The sequence below is a fragment of the Hordeum vulgare genome, chromosome 7H (genome assembly GCF_904849725.1).
Source record: "Hordeum vulgare subsp. vulgare chromosome 7H, MorexV3_pseudomolecules_assembly, whole genome shotgun sequence".
Classification (NCBI taxonomy): Eukaryota; Viridiplantae; Streptophyta; class Magnoliopsida; order Poales; family Poaceae; genus Hordeum; species Hordeum vulgare.
The window spans coordinates 164494944-164512890 of record NC_058524.1 but is presented as its reverse complement, the minus strand read 5'-3'; the positions used below and the strand labels follow the sequence as shown (position 1 = coordinate 164512890).

Sequence of the window (17947 nt, the reverse complement as noted above, 5' to 3'; positions counted from 1 at the left end):
ACCACAAAGATAGCATTATTTCCTTTCTTGGTCTTGGGAAATCCGGTAATGAAATCCATGCTAACTTTATCCCATTTCCATTCAGGAATAGCTAGAGGCTGAAGGGTGCCAGCAGGCCTTTGATGTTCTGCCTTAACTCGACGACAAACGTCGTAGTTAGCAACGAACTCAGCAATTTCTCTCTTCATCCTAGTCCACCAGAACCTCTGGCGTAGGTCCTGATACATCTTAGTACTACCGGGATGAATGGTGAGAGGAGAATCATGAGCCTCCTTAAGGATTAACTGCCTTAGATGTGGGTTCTTAGGAACCACTAAACGATTCTGGAAGAACACAACACCTTGATCGTTCATGGAAAATTCTTTAGCGTTTCCGCTAAAAATATTCTCCTTGATCCGTGATATACCCTTGTCACGCTTTTGGCCAGCTATAATTTGATCCTTAAGAATAGGCTTCGCCACCAGGGTAGATAGGAATCCTTGAGGAACAATATGAAGATTTAACTTCCGAAAGTCCTCATGGAGATGTGGTTGACCTTGTTGTAGCATCAAATTGTTACAATAAGATTTGCGACTTAGTGCATCGGCCATAACATTGGCCTTCCCCGGGGTGTAAGTTATCCCTAAGTCGTAATCTGAGATCAACTCAACCCACCGTCTTTGCCTGAGATTCAAATCCGGCTGGGTGAAAATATATTTCAGACTTTGGTGATCAGTGAATATTTCGCAACGATTACCCAGAAGGTAATGTCGCCAGGTTTTTAGTGCATGGATCACAGCTGCAAGCTCAAGGTCATGTGTGGGATAATTATCCTCATGTGGACGCAACTGTCGAGATGCGTATGCGATCACATGACGATCTTGCATGAGAATGCAACCTAATCCTTGTCACGAGGCGTCGCAATAGATAACAAAGTCCTTAGAAAAATCTGGTGGTAGCAACACAGGTGCGGAAGTCAGGCGTCTTTTCAGTTCCTGAAAACTATGCTCACACTGTGGTGTCCACTCGAACTTTTTATCCTTCTTGAGGAGTTCAGTTAGAGGCTTTGCAACCTTGGAGAAATTCTCGACGAAGCGGCGACAATAGCTCGCTAGACCAAGAAAACTCCTAACTTGCTTAACCGATTCAGGTTGAGTCCAATCAAGGACAGCTTGAACTCTCTCGGGATTGACAGCAATACCCTTACCAGAGATTACGTGACCCAGATAGGTCACTTCTGGTAACCAGAATTCACATTTTGAAAATTTGGCATAAAGGCGATGCTCTCAAAGTTTCATCAATACCAGCCTTAGATGCTCGGCATGTTCTTGTTCATTCTTCGAGTAGATGAGAATATCATCGAGGTATACCACGACGAATTTATCCAAATACTCCATGAAGATTGAATTCATCAGTCGAGAGAGGGTGGTTGGGGCATTGGTTAAACCGAAGGACATGACGGTGTACTCATATTGGCCATAACGAGTAACAAAAGCCGTTTTTGGAATGTCCCCGTTCTTAATCTTGATTTGATGGTAACCCAACCTCAAATCCATTTTGGAGAAGACTGAGGATCCAGCGAGCTGATCGTACAGATCGTTGATCCTGGGGAGCGGATACTTGTTCTTTATGGTGACCAGATTAACTGGTCGGTAATCTACAACCATCCAATCCGTTCCGTCTTTCTTATTGACGAAGAGGACGGGACAAGCCCAAGGAGAAGAGCTAGGGCGAATGAAACCCTTGTTCAAGGCCTCATCTAGTTGCTTCTTAAGTTCGGCTAGCTCCAGGGATGCCATCTTATAAGGTCTCCTGGCTATTGGGACAGTTCCCGGAACAAGATCTATCACAAACTCTACATCTCTGTCAGGTGGAATTCCTGGCAGTTCCTCTGGAAAAACATCCGGGAAGTCACGGACTACCGGAATGTCTTAAAGTTCCGGAAGAGGGTTGGCATTTAGGGAATAGAGTTGGCATTTGGCAACTCGAGTAGAGACATTTACTATCTCACCCGAGGGATGGGTAAGCTGGACATTTCTAGAATGAGTATCAATCTTGGCATAGTGAGCTGACATCCAGTCCATGCCCAAGATGATATTAATATCCGAAGATTTCAAAGCTATCAATGAGACTAGAAAAACTAGCATGTCTACTAGAATTTCATTGTCATAGGTTATCCTAGAGGTTTGCCATTTACTACCAGGGGTTTGGACAACCAATGGGATTGGCATATCACAAAAAGACATGTTATGCAACTGTGCATAACTTTCTGAAATGAAGGAATGAGAAGACCCAGTGTCAAAGAGAACGGACGATGGGTGATGATTAACAAGAAGCGTACCCAGCATGACGTCGGGATCCTCTGCAGCTTCTTCTGCTGACACATAGTTCACACGGCCACGTGCAGGAGTTGGCTTCACATAAAAAGCTTTGCCCGACTTGGCTTGCCCGACAGTCTTTCCGGGTTGCTTGGCACCCACATTCTGAGGACACTCACGAGAATAGTGCCCTGGTTCTCCACACTTGTAGCATATCACCTGGTTGGCACGTGGTGCAGCATTGCTAGCTGGACCACCATAAGCTTTTGCTGGAGGGTTGGCCTGATTCGTCTGAGGCGCCACGTAGGATGGCCTCGGAGTGTATCTTGGTGGCAGAGAACTGTTCGGAACCCACAGCATGCGTTTTGGAAACGCGGAACCAGAAGACGAGCCAAAGTCACGGGAGTGCTTCCTTGTGGCTTCGAAGTCAGTATGACCAGTCTCGGCACTGATCGCCTTATTGACTAGGGCTTGAAAGCTTGCACACTCATGGAGGCGCAGATCACGACGGAGCTCAGGGCTCAGACCCTTACGGAATCTTGCTTGCTTCCTGGCATCAGTAGACACCTCCTCTGTTGCATAGCGGGCGAGATTACCGAACTCGTGGCTATAGGCATCCACAGACAACTTGCCCTGAGTGAAGGCACATAACTCCTCTCTCTTTCTGTCCATCAGGCCCTCTGGAATATGGTGCAGACGAAAGGCTGCACTGAAGTCTGCCCATGTGGCTACTGGTTCAGCGGGACGCATAGCTTCAAAGTTCTCCCACCACAGATTGGCGGGTCCTTCCAGGAAATACGCCGCAAAGGTCACCTTGTCGGCCTCAGACACATTCGCAGAGCGAATCTTGCGTGAGATGCTGCACAGCCAGTCATCAGCGTCGAGGGGATCGACGGAATGATGAAACTTTGGAGGATTCAACTTCACAAAGTCATTGAGGGACACTGCAGCGTTCCTAGGCTGTCGAGCCGTATTCTCCTCAATACGCTCTAGCAGACGGTTGGTCTCCCTTTTGTTTCTTTCTACCTCAAGCATCACTTCTACCAGAGAAGGTGGGTGAGGCAGGTCTTCCTGCGACGCTTGACTACCCTCACCTTGCTCATGAGTAGGGGCACGGTTCAACCTGGTGAACACCATCCTGACAAACAAACTCATAGCTTAGACCAACATCATAACAATACTAGCTATGGATTAAGAATGTACTGAACACACGGAATGCGGAAATGAATATCCGAACAGCATGGTAACAAGCAACTGCCATATATACACCATGGTTCATACACACCCTTACATAGTTCAGTACAAACTTACTCGAAGAGCAAACTACTGAAATTATGAAACTACTCATCAGAGGCTTACAAGCTTCCTATACATTATTTATCTAGGCCTCCGGAATTCATTTCACATTACATACATACTTCACCAGTCACGCAGGACTGTGAACGTACGGCTACTACCACACTATCCTTCCGCTCACTGCTCAGGCATCCGCATAAAACATCTCATAGAGATTACCTCCATGACCTGGAAGCTCAACCTGCGGATCAGGGAACACTCTAGCCTGAGATCCCTGGGATCCATAAGGACACGGATGTGGCCTTGGTCCCTTGACTGGTGGTAAGAGGGGTCCCCGAAGAGGTGTGACTCCTCCTATAGCTGGCCAGTCAACGTGGGCTGGAAGATCGGTCCTAACAGGGTTCAGCATCTCCATCTCTCCATACCCTGTCTGGACTACCGGTGCCAGCTGCGTCAAAGCTGTCCACAGACGGGCACGGGTAGCATAAAGCTCCATGCGGAGAGCACGAGCATCCCTGTCTCTGTTCTCTAGCATATCAACAGTGGACTGCAGTAGTGGATCCTCCATAGAAGGATCAAAATAGACTCCACTGAGGTATCCCTCTTCACCACGCTGAGAGGCCGGAACATAGCAGAACTCTGAATTCTGCAGTAGTGCATGTCTCGTTCTCATAATGGTCAGCATTGAGTAGGCAGCATCCTGTACTGCCATGTCAACAGTGACCCCCAACCCATAGGACCAATGGATTGGCTTCTCCGCTCCAGGGTAATCTAGAAATACCCTAACAGTGTAGATGTACTGGCTCTGGTTGAAGTCTCGGTACTGTTCCTCTACTGTGTACTCGGGGTACCAGCGGTAACCGCACACCAACATCACCCTGACCAGCATGGCCGTATGACCCGGCACATCAATGCACCTGGTCAGACGTACCACCTCACGAGAAGGACGGCCAAGCATATGTAAATAGAGAGTAATGCAAAAGCATTAGAGCTCCGAATGCAAAATTGGGCAGCATAACGGCTGTAAATGCTCAAAAACAAATTTTGAGACAACCCAAAAATGGAATAGCGTAACCACTCAACTATCAAGTTCAACTCTCCGATCATCAAACTTACTTCCTTTTCCCAGGATTAAAAGAAACCCAATATCTCTCGACCCGTAGTCCTATAAGCTACCGATCGGAAACACGAGCCTAGGAGAAGATGAGTAACCTAGTCCTTAATTCCCGCAGAAAAGACGAGGATGACCAGAATAGAATATCTTGAGAAGAGAACAAGAGTCTTACGTTCCCTTCCACAAACAATTCCCTTATATATAACTAAAGAAATTCTAGACTCAACTTCGACCAGTTTGGCTTAGTAATCCTACAGTCAGTCAGGCTCTGATACCAACGCTGTCGGGACCCCGATCCTAAGCCATAGGAATCCAGCCTGTAACACATCGCATCCCTTTGCAGTCTCACGCACGGTTAACTCCACGGCTGCAGCCTTACCTTAGCCGGGACCGTTTGCGTCTTTTGACTCACGTATGAAATAGTGTTGCTAGCATTCCAATGTCAAAGAACCCGGATCGACATGTCTAGTCATAAACCAAAGTGGCAGTACTGCACAAGGACAGGCATACATGACCCAACAAAGCAGGTGTCGGTCATCAGCGAACGTAGACGAGTCGTAGCAAGCTACAAGGACTCCATTACGTCGTGTGACATTTCCCCAAAGGGGACAGACACAACAGCTAAGAAGGACACATGCCGGTCAACCAATGTGTCCGGAGCAGTAGCGAACTACCAAGGCTCGTTGGATCACAAAGGGGCATTTCCTTGTAAGGAGTGCTACTAAAGTTCACGACTAGGTATTCGAACCCCATACATATCAAGTAAGACACATGTACGCATGGCATACCGATATGTATAGATACATCGATGGCATCACAACATAACCATAAACATACAAGCTTTATTTAAGAGGCTCGGAAGATCCACACACATAATATTACACATTAAGGGTCTCACGACCCATAATAACAGTCATTCAGTTACAAGCCAGCGGAAGAGTTTTAAACTGTCTGAGTACAGACAAGCCAACTAAAGGCACATGGCCTGACTATACTACAGATCCAACGTAGGGCCAGATCGTAGCTGGGACACCAGCTACTCGTCGTCGTCGATGTCTACGAAGAACCCTCCATTAGGGTCATTAGCAACCTCTGCAACATTTATTAAGCAAACATGAGTACGAAGGTACTCAGCAAGACTTTAGGAGAATTAACTACTCATGCAAGGTATCAAAAGGTATTGTGGGGTTTCATGCGGAAAGCCAGCATTTGACTCGTAGCTAGACACTAGCATTTTCAAATAATTTTGACAACTTGATTTCTCGCACACGAGTCCACTAACACCACAACAATACACTATTGTGGAATCATTCCGTCTCCATACGGAAATGCCGTCCATGACACTCACGCTTATCTTGGCAATTTTATGAGTAGCCATTGAAGTTATCTATGAACAACATATGTCTCCAAGTAGTCCATATCCGCGGACGCGGCTATTCGAATAGATCATAACCCTGCAGGGGTATACTTCGTCACACATGCTCTCGCCACTTATCGCCATGTGCACGTCATGCACCTCGGCAACCTTCAAGCGGAAGCCCAGCGAGGGAGTCGGCCACGACCGTTAACCACACTAGTACCTAGTCCAGGTTTATCGCCTATCTGAGAGTAACCCGTACGGAAGTCCGGCCGAGGTTTCCGCCACGGCCTCAAACGATGTGCGCAGGGTTCCCAAGCCCACCATCCGGGTGCCACTTGGTACACCGTGCCACTGCCTACCGCATCACGGCCCACCTCTCAGGTCAGCACCATGCACGGCCTCCAGCATTACTATAAACACCAGAAACTACTTGCAACTCCTGGACCGAGTACTACGCGATTAATAGGCCGAGCGGGGTCATATTTCAGGGCCCAGCATGTGGTAGTATCTAGTCTTGGATTACATACACGGAACTCAGTTCCTAAGGACGATTCCAGTGAAACAACCCGCCATTTACTCCTACACAGCCTTTCACCGGTACCTTTACCAAATCAAGTTCAACACACAACCTTTGCTCACCGAACACATTCCACAATTCTGTTCATCTCCCAGATGACAGACCATACACAACTCTAAGCATAGCATGCATAGCAGGATAAGGCACATCATAGCTCAAGCAACTACCAGGTATGCTAGGTTGCAAGGTTCGGCTATTTACTGTGACAAGGTTAGGTCATGCAAAGGAAGTGGGTTCAACTAACGTGGTAAAAGCAGTTGAAGCATTTGATCCTAATGCAATAAATAAGTGCAGGAGCAAGAACATGGGAATTATCGGGATGATCAAAAGGGTTGCTTGCCTTGTTGCTCAGAGGAGGAACGATATCCGTCAGACGGATATTCGGTGGAATCCGGGGGTGCGGAGCCTACCGAGATAAATGGTAGCATTCAATAACAATCATATGCAATCAAAATGATGCATGAGCATGGCATGAGAATGCAAGGTGATAAGTTATTATAATCAATATGTATTAGGTTTAGGGTTGATTTGAATCACATTCGAAAATCAATTCAAACGGGGTATTCTCGGATACCGTTTTAATTGATTCGACCTGATGCTCAGATCAACTTGATGTTAGTATGCATGAGATGTCATGTTAAGGTACTGATTTGTAGTTAGGACAGTGTGTGATCATGGCATTCATAATGAAATTTGAATATTTTCCAAATTCCATTTAAAAAGTAATTATAAGAATTGAATTAATCCTTATTCCACATTTTAGGGTTCTGTAACTTTTTCAAACATAGTTGAAAATAGCATAATCAGAATCCTTGAATTTTTCTGATACTTTTTCATATATAAATTATTTTCATTGGAGTTACAGATTAATTTCTATGATTTTTACAAGTTTTAGCAATTTCCTGGAATTAATTTTATACTGGAAATTCTATTTATTGCATCAGACTGACGTCAGCAGGTCAGCCGACCTGTTCAGGTCAAACCTGACAGGGGGGACCCACTGGTCAGCCTCTCTGGGACTAATCCCGCGCTGACCAGTCCTAATTGGGGTTTGACTTGGCCTTGGGCCCACTGTCAGCGAGTGATTAAGCCCCTAAGCTGCTGGGTTAGCTTTGCCACATCGGCCCCCACCGGAGCATGGCCGGCGGCGACCACGGGCACGGCGGAGGGCTCGCCGGAGAGAGCTAGACAGCGCATCGGTCGTCGGTTTTGGGCGCAGAAAGGAGCTACGGGTAGCTGGAGCAACACCGCATCTAGCAGGGGCATCAGGGGAAGCTAGGGTCGCCGGGAGAGGCGCCGGCGACGAGCCGAAGCGGCGGCCGAAGCTCGGCCTTCTACGGGCTATGGTTCTAGGGCACGGGGAGGACAGCTGATGGGCTCATCACACTCCTGGAGGCTCCAGGAGCTCGATCCCTAGCTCGAGCGCGTGGATCAGACACCATAGCGACGGCGACGACATGACCGGCGGCGAGGTGCTCTCGGCCTTGGTGGGGAACGGGGCTACGATGCACGGAAAAGCGTGGGGAGAGAGGGGAAACGACGACGAGCTCACGGCGGTTCCGATGGTGTTGTTGAAGGGCTCGGGGGTGCGCCGGAGGGAGCGAATCGACGGGAGAGGTCCGGCGGCCGGAGGTGGAAGACGACGGCGTTGGGTTGATGCAGAGCTTGGGGAGACTTCGGCTTCTGCAGGGAGGACCGGCTCGACGAGGCGGAGCTAACGAACTACTCGGAGGAATGTTCCCGTGGCTAGAAGCGCTACGGCTCGAGCTCGAGCTCGGCTCTAATGGCGGCAGCAGGAGGGAGGGCAAGATCCGAGAGGAGAGGGAAAACGGTGCTGGGGAATGGATAGGGGAGACCCTGGGGAGCTTATCCCCGTCGTCGCGCTGGCACGGAGGCTCTGGAGCTCGCCACGGCGAAGCAGGAGGTGGAGGGGGCCGCCGTGGTCGATCTCCCCTCTGCCAGAAGGCAGAGGAAGAAGACGACCCTGCCCCTGGTGGGCTGGGCCTCCTCAGGCGTCAGGTAAGGTTTTCTTCCTCCTTTTTCTTTTCTGTTTTGTTAACTAATGTTTTCCTATTTATTTCAGCTCCAAAAAGGTGGTAAAAATTATTTTAGACACACCTGATTATTTGTTATAATATTCCCATCCATTTCCAAAGTTTTCAACATTTTTGAAAATTTATAGTTTCTGATTTCAAATTTAAAGTTTGAAACCAATGGCTTTTGCATTAATTTAAAATGCTTAAAGTGTCAAGAAAATAGTTTTCTCCAATGCTCATTTACTTTCATGATTTATCAGAAAGTTTGAACATTTCTTGAGGCCATTTTGGGTTCATTGATTTTAACTAGTTTGAGAAATCCTTTATTTGGAATAGTGGCTAGGGTTTTTAGTTTTTCCTTTGCCACTTTGTTGTTTTTGTTGACAAATCTTGGATGCAAATGCAAAGAAGACATGAGCACAAGGCTAACTTGCTTAAGGGTTAGGGATGTGACAAGACGTATCTTGAATGCAAAGAAATTCGTGAAAGTTCTAACATTACACAAGAGAATTTCTAAGGATTTATACAAATCATTAGAGAGCACGGTTTTACGTACAACAACTAAAATAAACAAACTTTAGAGAGATTTGAGTGCATGTGAATGCCAAGCAATCCGTAGAAATTCTAATATTACATAAGAGAATTTCTAAGGATTTATTTAAGTCCTCTAAATATCCTTAAATATAATCATGAAAGCTAATCAAATTAATTAGAAAATTTGCATGCTTTTTGGTGATAAGAAGGAAGCAAATTATTCTAAAATAAAAGTACCCAAATCATAAGTGCTACATGTGTGCCACGAAGTAACATGGTCCAAACACACCTATTATCATCCATGTTGCCACATCAAACAAATGACATTATCAGAATTTTTTGAATTTATGTATTTTAAAATATTTGATCTTTTAAATAATAACTCCTATTAAAATTCATTTGCATCATTAATTCCGTCTTGATGTGATTTTGAAAACTAGATCCCATATTGACATGTTTCGATGATTTTTTTCGGCCAAAATTTGTCATGATGTTATACTAAAGTTTTCGTAGTGTTACACTAAACTTGCCATGATATATTTCATCTATTTTTTTTGTTCTTTCAACTAATTCTCATGACAAATTTTATTAGTTGACCATGGAAAATTATAGTAATTAACCACAACAAATTTAATTCATGGATCATGGAAATGTGTAGCAATTCATCATTGCAAATTAATTTATAGATCATGGCAATTTTAGTTTATAGATCATGACAATTTTAGTATTTTGACCATGGTAATTATAGTATTTTGACCATGAAATTGTTTTTTGTATTAATCATGACAGATTTTAGTGCATGTATCATGCCAAATTTAAGTAATTTACCATAGCAATTGTACTTTATGGTTCATAGCAAATTTGAATCATTGATAGTGCACTTTTAAAGTAAGTCAGGATGGGTTTTTTTTAATTATGAACAATGTCAAAATTATTTCATGAATCATGACAAATTTAATAATTCTCCATGACAAGTTTAGTTTTTAATTCCTATTTTTATAATATGTCAAAATTCACTTTAAACGTAGAAGAAAATGTAGGTGAAACATACCATCACAACTTTAGTGTAAACAATACGACAATTTATGTGCAATAGGCATGACGATTTTTAACCGAAAAAATCATCGAAACATATCGATATGAGATCTAGTTTCTAAGATCTCGCCGCGGCGGATTTAGTTTTTAAAGCGAATTTTTAATCATATTTATTATTTAAGAGATAAAAAATTAGCAACTCAAAACCCAAAAGATTCACACGCATCATCAATTTCATCATTTGTACATGCATGCAATGACGTGGCACGATTTATGATGCTGTGATACTTGACCCAAGTTGCTTCGTGTCACACGTGTGATATTTATGAAGGTAAAAAATTAGACTTGAGATTTTCTAAGCTAGAACAACCTACAATATAATAATAGAATAATTATTAAGAAAACACAGTAGAAAAATAAGTACAGAAAGAGAAAGAAAGAGGCAAAGGGATCAGAAATGGGAACGAGTTGTTTCCTTTTGTCCTAGTTTTTACCTATTGATTTTCGAGAACCAAAACTTGTCACGTATGCCATTGGTCTTGAGTGACATCATCCACAAAGGCGGTCATTGAGGTAAATGAGGAAGGAACTAAAGTTGGAGCCGTCACCGAAGCTGAAAATGGCCATGGCAGGAAGTCCTGGCCCAACATTTTTAGGTTGTGTCGGGTCGGGCTATCCGGGTCAGGCTACCCATGTCTAGGTATACGCCCTGGTGTCAGCCTTCTGGGTGGTCATCGTCTGTACCCCTTTGGTCCAGGTGTGTGGAGTTACGTGTGAGAAACAATCACTTTTGGCTTGAGGTTATGACCCCATTCTTCCACCTTGCTCCCCAATCTCACCCTAGCTTTGCTTCACCATTCCCAAACCCTACAAGATTTAGATCACATCCACCTCCCTCCAAACACTCTGATTCTTGGGGTATAGCAGGAGATTCATCCTATCTACATTCCTATCAAATTGATTTGTGTTTTCTCAATTTTCTCATCAACTTGTTACTCTTGGAGCTTGGGGTCCTAGACGGTGAGAGGTTCCTTTGGAAGCTTCCGTGTTTATGGTGTGTTTGAAGACGTATGTAAATGTGTGATGGTCACCTTCAAGACCAACCCTCAGTGATTCGAGGCTCATTCGTTGGGGGTGACTCGAATACAGTTAGCTTTCCGTAGTATACAGAAGCTTTTGCTTCGACACCGCTCCAACAAAGATTAGCACTTCCCCGAAGAAGTATGAACCTCGGGATACAGTCTGTGTCATCAACTCACTTGTAGATAATTCTTTCCCGCACTTAATTTCCTTTTTACGTTTGTGGCTTGCTAATTATTTTGTTGCCTAGCTTACTTTGTGTTGGCACCGAGCCAGTTTCGACCGAAGTAGCTCATCTGGGTCGAGACGACCGTCAACCGTCTAGGAAACGTGTTTGGTGGGGGGACTCAGAGCTCGAGGGGGGGGGGTCAGGGATGAGGCCAACTCCGACAACGCTACGTTGCCCGAGTGCCGAGAACTCGACACACAACCACAACTCGGCGATGGTCGCGTGGTGTTCGCCCGCCCGCTAATTGACCCCAGAGGGCGGCGATGAGCATATTGACCAATGGCAAGGCAGGAGAACCATCGAAATCGTTGACTTCGGGCGGTGGCGTCCCGGGCTTCCATGAGGGTCGTGGCGAACATCTTGACCGACGGGAACGGGTGGATGGACTCGAGGTGGACGACGGAGTGGCGAAGGCGGTGGCCAGCATCAAGGCAGGGTGGGAAGGGGCGACGATGATGAAATTCCAGGCAGATGGAGTTCCCAAGAGTGTGTTCTACTATTGCACTTATTTTTCAATTAAGGAGAGTTGCCGTGCCTTCTTCTTTTCTTATTGAAACACAAGTACACCCTCCGTTCCAAAATAAATGACTTAACTTTTGTATTAAGTTAGTACAAATTTTGTACTAAAACAGCGACATTTATTTTAAAACAGAGGGAGTAACATTTAGCAGGCAATAGTTTGGTTGCCCTCATGATAATCTTTTCAGATAACAGAATACACTTATGGCACCCAGATACAAAAATGCATACACTATTCAGGCTCATAACGATGCAAGACATATAGTTATTCAACCTGGTTCTCATACCCTGTTGATGTTTGATACTCGAAGAATTTCCAGGGTATATGGTATGATCAGTACCAAGACGAACACTGTTAAAGATGAAAGATGGAGATGAAAAAAAATGCTTATGTGATCTAATTCTCTTCCAGGAGAGGTTTGGTTGCTTCGGTGCCACCCCACTTTTGGACACGGCTTGAAGCTAGCGCAGCCTGCAATTTGCAATTGTAGGGTGTGAGAGATGAGCAAGGTGGAAAGATCAACATTTTCCATCTAAATAACGTTTACATAAATATTCCCGAAATCAAACAATGAAAAAAATAAGTCATAAGTCATATGATATGGTTGTAACCCAACGTCTAGTGTCCCTATCTCCCTCACGGATGAGTATTGAAGGCGGCGTGACAGTGTCTAGAAGCGTGGGCCCGGGTCCCTTCCTGCTGTGCTCCCGATGTTTTCCACAGCGGCATGGGTGGGTACCGTAGGATCTCACAAGAGCGGGATCCAACTGGTGAGACGTCATCAGCGGTAAGACGGTTGATGTCAATTATGTGAGTCATCATCATTCGACGACAATTATGTGCATACTCCAGGTCACCATCATTCAATGACAATTATGTGCGTACTCCAATTGATGCAGAGGTCGGCGCTACGCCTCTTTTTCTAAAAAAAATATACATACTCCGACTCTGGATCATCATATTCGAGGATGAAAATCCCAACATGCAACCTTTAGTTGGATCCGTTGATATCGACCACACTAGCCGGTCGTAATGGAATATCATAAATAGTACTCCCTCCGTTCCTAAATATAAGTCTTTGTAGAGATTTCACTAGTGGACTACATACGGATGTATATAGACATACTTTAGAGTGTACATTCAATCATTTTGCTCCGTATGTAGACATCTAATGAAATCGCTTAAAAGACTTATATTTAGAAACGGAGGGAGTATCATGCATGCCAACTAGGCATATTTGATGAGGTGGCATGGAATTAAATGAAGAAAGAGAGGATTAAGTATCATATTATGATACTCCCTCCATCACAGTATATTGGGCGTATCTCACAGGGCTCTCGGACCTAGGTGTTTCTCTATGATAGGAAAAACCGAGCCGACAAGCTATAAAAACGCCTTAATTAATCGCAAAACTGACGCATTAGTAACCCCCTCCACTAAACGAGCGACTTCCTCGCATGCATTGGTGGAGACGGTTTTCAAAACATCCCAATTAATAGGCTAATTAATGTCATGCACCTTATTTCCTTCTAGTTGTGAAAAATTATCATTTTGAAGATACGCCCAATATACTGTGATGGAGAGAGTATCGTATTATATTAAATGTTGTGCTACTATGTGTCATGCATGACAATAAATGAACTGTTCTACGATACTAACACATGATACTAGATAATATGCATTACAGATGTAGTATCATACACTAGTATCATATGCATGATACTAGTATATGATACTCTCCATTACAATCAGCCTTAGAGCACTCCGACTCTGGGTCATCATATTCGAGGATGAAAATCCCAATATGCAACCTTTGGTTGGATCCGTTGATATCGACGACACTTAGAGCATCTCCAACAACCGCTCAAAAAGTACTTCACGTGTTAAATTATTTGTTTTTTAGACGTCGGACAGCTCCAACAGAGGTTCTAAAATTGTGCTCGCACTGAAAAATTTTGGCACGCGCTAAAAAACGCTATGGCGCGCACTATATTTAAGGCGCCGTCTCGCGCACGCAGCAAACTCTGGGCCGCTGCAGGTGGGGCCGCTGGATTGGACGCCGTGCTAGCGCGCGTCTGTTGGAGCTGCTCCGGTCCCCGCGCTTTAAAAATATTACAGTGACGCGTTAAAAAATTTATTGAACGCGGAATTTTTATACGGCTGTTGGAGAGGCTTTTATAAATTTTATTGGGCGTGAATTTTTTATGGGGCTGTTGGAGAGGCTCTTATGTGCATGTATCCGAACAATGAACAAAAACACTACTCCTAGAGGAAGCCTTCAGTAAGGGATCACAATGCGTGCGTCGATATCGACATCGTGAGGTGGATCCTTTCGTGGATGGCCTCGCTTTTTAAAGTTGATTCGTTTGACATCGTTGTTACGCTTTGCTTGGCATTGTGACTAACTAAATAATATACGGTCGTGTGCATTAACCGATGCAGATACCAGGGTTGATCCACTTTTTCGAAGAAGAAAAAAATGACAAGTGCATATTCAAGATTGGAAAGGTTTTATGCCCTCTATTCCTATATCCAAAGTTGTTAAATTGATTCGTAATGAACATCTAGCTATTATAAAGATGAACTAACATTGAGTTGTTAAACTGGTGCCTAATGAACACTTAATTACTATAAAGACAAACTTAACACCCTCCAGTTGACAATTTTAAAGTTGTGTTCATCACAAAATGAAAAACATGGTGAAATTTGGAAGGGCGAAAGAATTTCGTACCTCTGTGTTCCAGTCTGTTCTCCACACTATGACGAGTAAAATCAATGTCTGAAGTCCAACCCCGCAAAGCATGCCAGCCCAAATCCCCTAAAATTAGAACCAATGTCTCAATATCGCAGAATCATAGCATAAATATTCTTCATTTTCTACTTTGCAATTTGCACCACTCCAATTTAAACAAGATAATCAATTACCCCAACTCCATAGTTGAACTTGTAGCCGAGGAGATATCCCAATGGCAATCCGAAAATGTAGTAGCAACCAAGGTTGATGTATGCAACAAGGCCTTGCCATCCTCCTCCAATGGCCACCCCTGAATCATCCATCCGATCAACGCCATCAGCTCGAGAGATGAGGTTGATTTGAGGTGGCATGGACAAAATAAAATTATCACGCTGCGAGGGGGAGAAGCATACCTGAAAGCACAGGCTGCACGCTGTTGAGCACCATGGTCAAGCCAAGCAGTCCTGCAATCTTGGAGACGGCCTGCCGGAGCTCCACATTGCTAGTGTAGATGCTGGCGAAGTTATCTCTGAAGATCAACACGAGGGTCATGCATAGCAGCCCAATGAGCAACGACTCGCCGACGACGACGACGACCGCGTGCAACGCCGCCCTTGGACGGCCAGAGCCCAGCTCGTTGGAGACTCGAACACTGAGAACGTAAGCAGGCAAGTGGTAGCAGTTTATTTAGAAACTAAAATTTGACAGTCGTTCAAGATCTCCTGAACAAATCAGGAATCACCAGTTTACTTGTACAGTTTTGAATTAGCCTGACCTGATAGCAGCATTGAGGCCAATGAAGACCATACCCTCCCATCCGTTTATATTCATGCTGAAAATTAAGGCACATATATTCTGTGAGGTAAATATAATTAAGCATTTATTCACGATAGTATCTTCAGTTAGTTCAGATTTTTTTTTAGTACAGTTAGTTCAGAATATTCGACAGAGAGAGAGTTGAGAATGTTATCAGGTTGTAATTTTCGTAGTAAGAGGTACCAGACGCCAAGCGAGTCGACGGCAATCTGCGCGTCCTGGAGGTCGCCGGTGAGGACGGTGATCATGCCGAGGTACCAAATCTCAAGGCAGAGCATGACGGCGGACTCAAGCGAGAGCTTGACGAAGGCCCACATGTCGTTGAATGCCGCCATGGACCAGCCCCTCCAGCCGTCCTTGCACCAGCCGATGATGTAGGCCGCCTGCCCCAGCGCGATGGCCCAGAGCGAGAGGTCGTAGGCGACGGCGGCGCCCGCGGAGCCCCATCCGAGGACGGTGACGAGGAGGTAGGTGACCGCGACGTGGAAGCAGAGGCCGCCGACGCCGATCCAGGCGAGCACGAGGACCTTGCTCTGCGCCTGGAGGAACTTGGCGGTGGGGAAGTTGACGGCGAAGGAGAAGGCGCCGGGGAGGATGTAGAGCGCGAAGCGGGCGGCCTCGCGCGCGACGGTGGCGTCCTGGCCGAGGGCGAGCAGCAGCGGCTCGGCGAAGACGTAGAAGGGCACCATGAGGATGGCGGCGGCTATGAGGACGATCCAGGAGCGCTGCAGGTAGACGCCGAGCATGGCCACCTGGCCGGCGCCGAACGCCTGCCCGCACAGCGTCTCCAGCGCGCTCCCCATGCCGAGCTGCGACGTATCGGCACCAGCAGACAGCGGTCAGTCTTAGTCGGCGATGGTATGCGGCGCGGTGCTGGGGGGGAGAGGAGGAGGCGGATAGTGGCGAGCGCACGTACTAGGAACCCGAGGGCGAAGGTGGCGAAGACGGAGAGGCCGATGGACGCGGCGGCGAGGGGCAGGTTGCCAAGGTGGCCGACGAAGATGGTGGTGACGGAGCTGACGGCGTACATGCTGAGCGTGGCGATGGCGATGGGCGTGCCGATGCCCCAGAGGCGCTTGGACTCCTCCCACACCATCCGCGCGGCCTCACCCACGGTGCTCACCTCCGCCGCGTCGTCGGCGACGGACCCCATCGCCCCCTCCTTCCTCGCTCGGCCGGGTTCGGTTTGGAGCACTGGGCGTGGGCGTGGGCGTGGGCGTGGGCTGGGCGCGTCCTCTGCCTCCGCGTCAGTGGTTGCGTCGGCCCTCGGCTATCTATCACTCTGATCGAGGAGTGAAGACCGACGGGTAGGTAGCAGCTGCGGCTGGAGGGCCTCGCCCTCGTGGCGTGTTTGTGTCCGTGAGATTTGACGCCTCGTCATCAGTTATGAATCCACGGGACTGGCGCCGCAATGTCCTTTTCTTTTCAAAAAACAAAAAGATGTTGATTATACCCAAAAAGAAGATATTTTTTGTTGTCACGTTGACTATTTTTACATAGTACCTCCGTCTTTGTTTATACTATCAAATCTTGATCATAAATTTAACTACTAAGATATGAATGCGTGTCATTAAAAATCATATCTTTAATTCGTATTTCTACATAAAAGTTTTAGTGATACTAGCAAAAGAGTCCGTGCGTTGTAACGAAAGAGAAAATAACACACGCTCTGAACGCAATATATTTTTACATGACATCACATTTGTATTGCAGACAATGACATCAGTGCTCACACAACGAAAACGCGTTTGAATGTACAGTCACTCGGAATAAGATGAGAAATATGTTATTTCTCCACGAGGTTTTCCAAAGATGTGCATGTGTGGTTGACGATATTTTCTTTCCTCTCAATTTGGTTTTAATTTAATGGATGTTTATTGCAATTCGTATCGTCGTCGAAAAGAGGAAAAAAAGGACCGTGCACTACAGATTAAGTTTGCATCCAAAATAATATTTAAGAAGTATTCAACAGCTAAAAATAACATCCTATTTAGATTCTACACATTTTTAATCAAATTTCATATATAACATGTTAAAATCGGAGTTACGGTTTAAAAGATATGGATAATTTTGTTTTAGATAAAATGTGGATTGATTAACTGAAAAGTCAGGTTTTTTTGTTAAAACGGAAAAAACGCTTCGGCTGGCTTAAATACGGAGTGCGGGTTGATTACGTGAAACATCAGAGAGTTTTCTGAAAAATGCAAAAAAAACCCGGTTCGGGTGTGACTAAAAGATGGACTGCGGGTTAATTATTTAAAAAGACAGGGACTTTCTGCAAAATAGCCACGACGGACGACTGAAGCCTTCGATGCTTTA

General features: G+C 45.5%; 1 protein-coding gene across 1 annotated transcript; it reads right to left on the bottom strand.

Annotated features, from left to right (window-relative positions):
* Positions 1-12216: 12216 nt before the first annotated feature.
* Positions 12217-16907, bottom strand: LOC123410834 (protein DETOXIFICATION 35-like). The gene is made up of 7 exons (XM_045103774.1): positions 16545-16907; positions 15812-16437; positions 15588-15644; positions 15226-15464; positions 15004-15122; positions 14810-14896; positions 12217-12549 (listed from the first exon to the last, which is right to left on the bottom strand). The coding sequence occupies exons 1-7, from the start codon at positions 16779-16781 to the stop codon at positions 12475-12477; spliced, it is 1440 nt and encodes a 479-aa protein (XP_044959709.1). The 5' UTR covers positions 16782-16907; the 3' UTR covers positions 12217-12474.
* Between the last annotated feature and the right edge of the window lie 1040 nt (positions 16908-17947).

Excerpts from the sequence above, each read along its gene's own strand:
- LOC123410834 (XM_045103774.1), bottom strand. The coding sequence starts at position 16,781 with ATGGGGTCCGTCGCCGACGACGCGGCGGAGGTGAGCACCGTGGGTGAG. Across the intron at positions 16,438-16,544 it reads CCTTCGCCCTCGGGTTCCTA|CTCGGCATGGGGAGCGCGCT; the intron begins GTACGTGCGCTC and ends GATACGTCGCAG. Across the intron at positions 15,123-15,225 it reads CGTGCAGCCTGTGCTTTCAG|GGGTGGCCATTGGAGGAGGA; the intron begins GTATGCTTCTCC and ends TGGATGATTCAG.